This window comes from Histoplasma capsulatum, genomic scaffold, assembly GCF_000149585.1.
Source record: "Histoplasma capsulatum NAm1 scaffold_3 genomic scaffold, whole genome shotgun sequence".
Lineage (NCBI taxonomy): Eukaryota > Fungi > Ascomycota > Eurotiomycetes > Onygenales > Ajellomycetaceae > Histoplasma > Histoplasma mississippiense.
The window spans coordinates 244,736-248,475 of NW_001813980.1; the positions used below are offsets into that span (position 1 = coordinate 244,736).

Here is a 3,740-nt window from a genome sequence, read left to right on the forward strand (position 1 = left end):
GATTTTGTGACCATTTTAAACCCCACCCTGGAATTTCAATGGGGAGAAGTAGCCTAAACTCCAGTAACTTCCTTTGGCCAACACAGCCACGGCTGCCACTCCTCTCCGAGCGTCATTTCAATTTGCTTCACCAGATACCGTGCCCAACCTTTCATAAACCATTGATCATCCAGCCGCTGCAGCAGTGCCGAGTAGTGCGCCAGGATCACCATGGCCTCGGGCTTGCGCTCGCCCAGCAGCTTCAAGTATGTTTGCGGAATTGCTATAGGCCACACGAAGATCACTGGGACAAAATCCTGCTTGCGTTCGGACAGGATGGATACCTGTGTGTAGGCATTGAGCAGCTGGTGGATCGCAAGAGCATATGCATTGGCTGTCTCTCGATCCTGTGCGACACGTTCGCTCGAGCAAAGACGGAGCAGGTCCGTCACCCGGTCTGAGTCGTGAACGTCATGGGACGGGGCGGTTTGTTGTGTCATTGCCTTGTGAAGCAATGGCGCTAGGAAGCTGCGCGATAAAGTCCCCCACTGCGTCTGTAGGACGGAGTTGCAGCCGCGGACCATGTGAAACCAGTCAAGAATCTCCTTTTGGGCGCCTTGGTACCCATCCTGGACGCCCGGCAAGGCTGGGTTCGTGGGCGCGGCAAAAGTGAGCGCGACGAGGATGCAGGAAAATGCGAAGATGGCCACGCAGTTGAATGGGTCAACTCGGTTCAACACTTCATGGAGGGCTTTGACGGCTATGCTTTGGTGGGTTGATGCTCGAAGAGCTAGTGGCTCCCGCCGCTGAGGGTGTAGGTAGGAGAGGTGCAAAGCAGCAACTGCGAGGATTCCACGCAAGAGGAATTCATGCTGGAATCCTAGCTGGACTACCTGTATCTGCCATATCTCGTGCTGGTCGGAGGTAGCGCCTGATGGGAGTGTTTTGTAGGTGAAGGTAGTGTAGTGGTGGAGGAGTTCGAGGTCGATTACATCCAAGCCTGAGCTCCTTGGAATGGTGGAGGTGTTCGGAGGCGGCCCGATGACAGATGTGGTCGAGGAGTGCGAGGGAGCGGGGTGTGTCGTAGGTGTCGATGGCTGCTGAGACGATGATGCTCCTGTAGAGGAAGATGTTGATCTTGATGAGAGTGCTCGATTTGCTAGGTCACAAGCGATGTTTCTCCGAGCGCAGTTCGAACATTGTGGAGGATGCTCGTCGCACTAGATTTCCCACCTCCCCCAACAGGCAGACACATTTCGTGTCAGTGCTTCCATTTCCCTTGTTTTATACTCAAGACGTACGACAAATAACGAGGTGGACTAAGCTGGTGAAGGGTTTATTGACTTTGATACGCCGTGATTTACACTGAGTGCAACCATTCCGTGATTTCGTATGCGACCTGCGACTGCCCATTATTTGTTATCCTTTAGAGAGCGCGGCAAAGTCAAATTTATGTCCGGCATGCTATATCGCTTCGGTGATGCCTGAAGATGTATAGCGCAATACACCCAGACACCAAGATGAAGCAGAAGATAAGGGGCAATGAATGGTGCTGAACGGAGTAATTTTCTCTGCACTCTTTTCAGATCATTATTGAATGAGATTTGCATTTGTTCGTATAACTCTCGCCGGCCGTTGCGCCAGCTTATTTAGACCTCATGAGGTTAGTTGCGGCATGATGATAAATCCGGATGCGCATTACGCATTACGCATTACGCAGCGTATTCCTCTTCTTCACTCTCTTCACGATGTTCTTACTGCGGAAAAGGATGAATAAATGCATTCACCTCCATATATCCCGACGCACATATGCCTTTATGCCTTCCCCCCGATCCAAAGATCCTGGATAGCTCTACAAATCTATCATCAGGCGAGGACAGTCTCGACAATGTCCAACATCTATACATTGGAGCAGCTATGGTTGCATGACAATCATCTAGCAACCCTTCAGTCAATGCTACAGTTTAGGAAATAAAAAGTGAGAGGGGTTATAATCTTCCTTTACTTTATATGTGGACGGCAGCTTGTATTGCAAGGTGGTGGGTGAACACTCATTTTCCTGCTTTGTTTTACAAGGATTTGATCGACCCTTCATGGCGCCGACGTTACTGCACCACCATGATTCCTTCTGAGGGGAGAATGTAATGGAAGCAAGCAGGTAGAATGGCACTGAAATGGAAATTGGGGGTTGCGCGCTTTTGGCGGTGCGAGAACAGGAGGAGCAGGATCACTTACCAGAAAACCACAAGATCATATTAACTATATCTAACAGCCTATCTCGAATAACATAAGGAAAAGCATGTGGGAGAATCGACTAGAAGGAAAGGAACGGGTTGTACAATCAAAACATAAGGAATCGCATACGTGAAGAACACTCTGCACACAGATATATCTATATCGCTATATATATGCAGGGCAATGCCCGGTGAAAATTTTACCCGCGCCGGATCCCCATTAAAGCACCAGCAGGATTTCTCTTTATTGTACGGAGTAAACAGAAAAGGTAGTTACTGCCTTCCCAATCAAAATTGTCGCTTCAAAAACACCAGAGCACTACAAGCACTACAAGCACACCCCATACACCATGATTGCAAGCAGCAATTCCAAGTCTCTACTGACAATGCCACCCTCTCTGCCGGACCATGCTGTGGCACGCGAGATTCCAGATAGGCACAACAGTCCCTGAGTTGTCAGTCCAAAATCTGATCAGTGTTTGAACAAGAATCCTTGGCAGCAAGCTTCTATGATCCTCAGAGATCATCTAGATCAAGTTCACCAACTATAAATCAACTTCTGTCACAATTTGTCCACTCAAGTCTTCCTCACTCAGTCAATGATGAATCTGAATCATCATCAGACAATCTGATTGATCTGAATGATAGGTCAAATGAAGAAAACAATATGAAATCTCTCAGTAAGGTTGAGAAACATCACACCTTGAAAGCAATGCCGAGTGTGAGTGCAATAGTGAAACTGGTGATGAAAGGAGCAGTGAGGCAACATCAACTTGAGACTTGGAAGAGGAGTCACAGACACAGCCACAGTCAGGGTCACAAAGGATCCATCCAGCCAGCACCAGAACCAGAGCCAGAGCCAGAGGCGGTCACTGCATCGAACGTGAGTTTCCCTGCTACTGTGGGCTGCAGAGGGCATATATTAATGAATACAGGAGGCCTTGACTACACTGGCAGCAGCAAGGAGAATGTTGAACCATTGTCACCATGACCCATCCCCAGTGCACTGCCAGACAACATTTTCAAGAACAGATTCTCAAGGAAACTCATGTCAGAGTTGGTGACTCTTTCGCACACCACCTTGAGCCAGACACAAGTGGCCCCCATATTCTGCTACATCATGAGGCTAGGGAAGGGCATCTTGAATTTTTCCTGTGGACGCTCATATGGCAGTTGGAGGATGACATTGCAAAGGTCCATCCAGATCAGCTCAAGCAATACAAGGAGAGGTTGGATGTCGGGCCTGCGAGAAGGGTCTCTCAGGCGAGAAAGCAAGCAAGGTCCCCTTTTCCAGAGCCTAGTTTTTTAGCACGACATATACCTTTCTTTGAGAATTAACTCATCCCACAAAATATAGCTGAAGTTCCTGCTGTATTGCACCCCTTTGTCTCTTGTATCCGTGCACTTCAAACTCAAGCCTCGTGAAAGTTGATTTCTTGCGTAATTATAGGAATCCTCACTAACTAGTTTCAGGTTTTAACCCGGGGTTCCGGGTACTCATCACGCTCCGGACTATCACGCTCACCC

At 48.6% G+C, this 3,740-nt stretch overlaps 1 protein-coding gene across 1 annotated transcript; it reads right to left on the reverse strand.

The window, feature by feature from the left end:
- Nucleotides 1-53: 53 nt before the first annotated feature.
- On the reverse strand, nucleotides 54-2,099 carry HCAG_03205 (predicted protein; the record flags this gene model as incomplete). Its single annotated transcript, XM_001541058.1, has 3 exons — nucleotides 54-1,199; nucleotides 1,488-1,623; nucleotides 2,089-2,099. 3 exons carry the CDS (start codon nucleotides 2,097-2,099, stop codon nucleotides 54-56), a joined length of 1,293 nt encoding a protein of 430 aa, XP_001541108.1.
- Nucleotides 2,100-3,740: the final 1,641 nt, after the last annotated feature.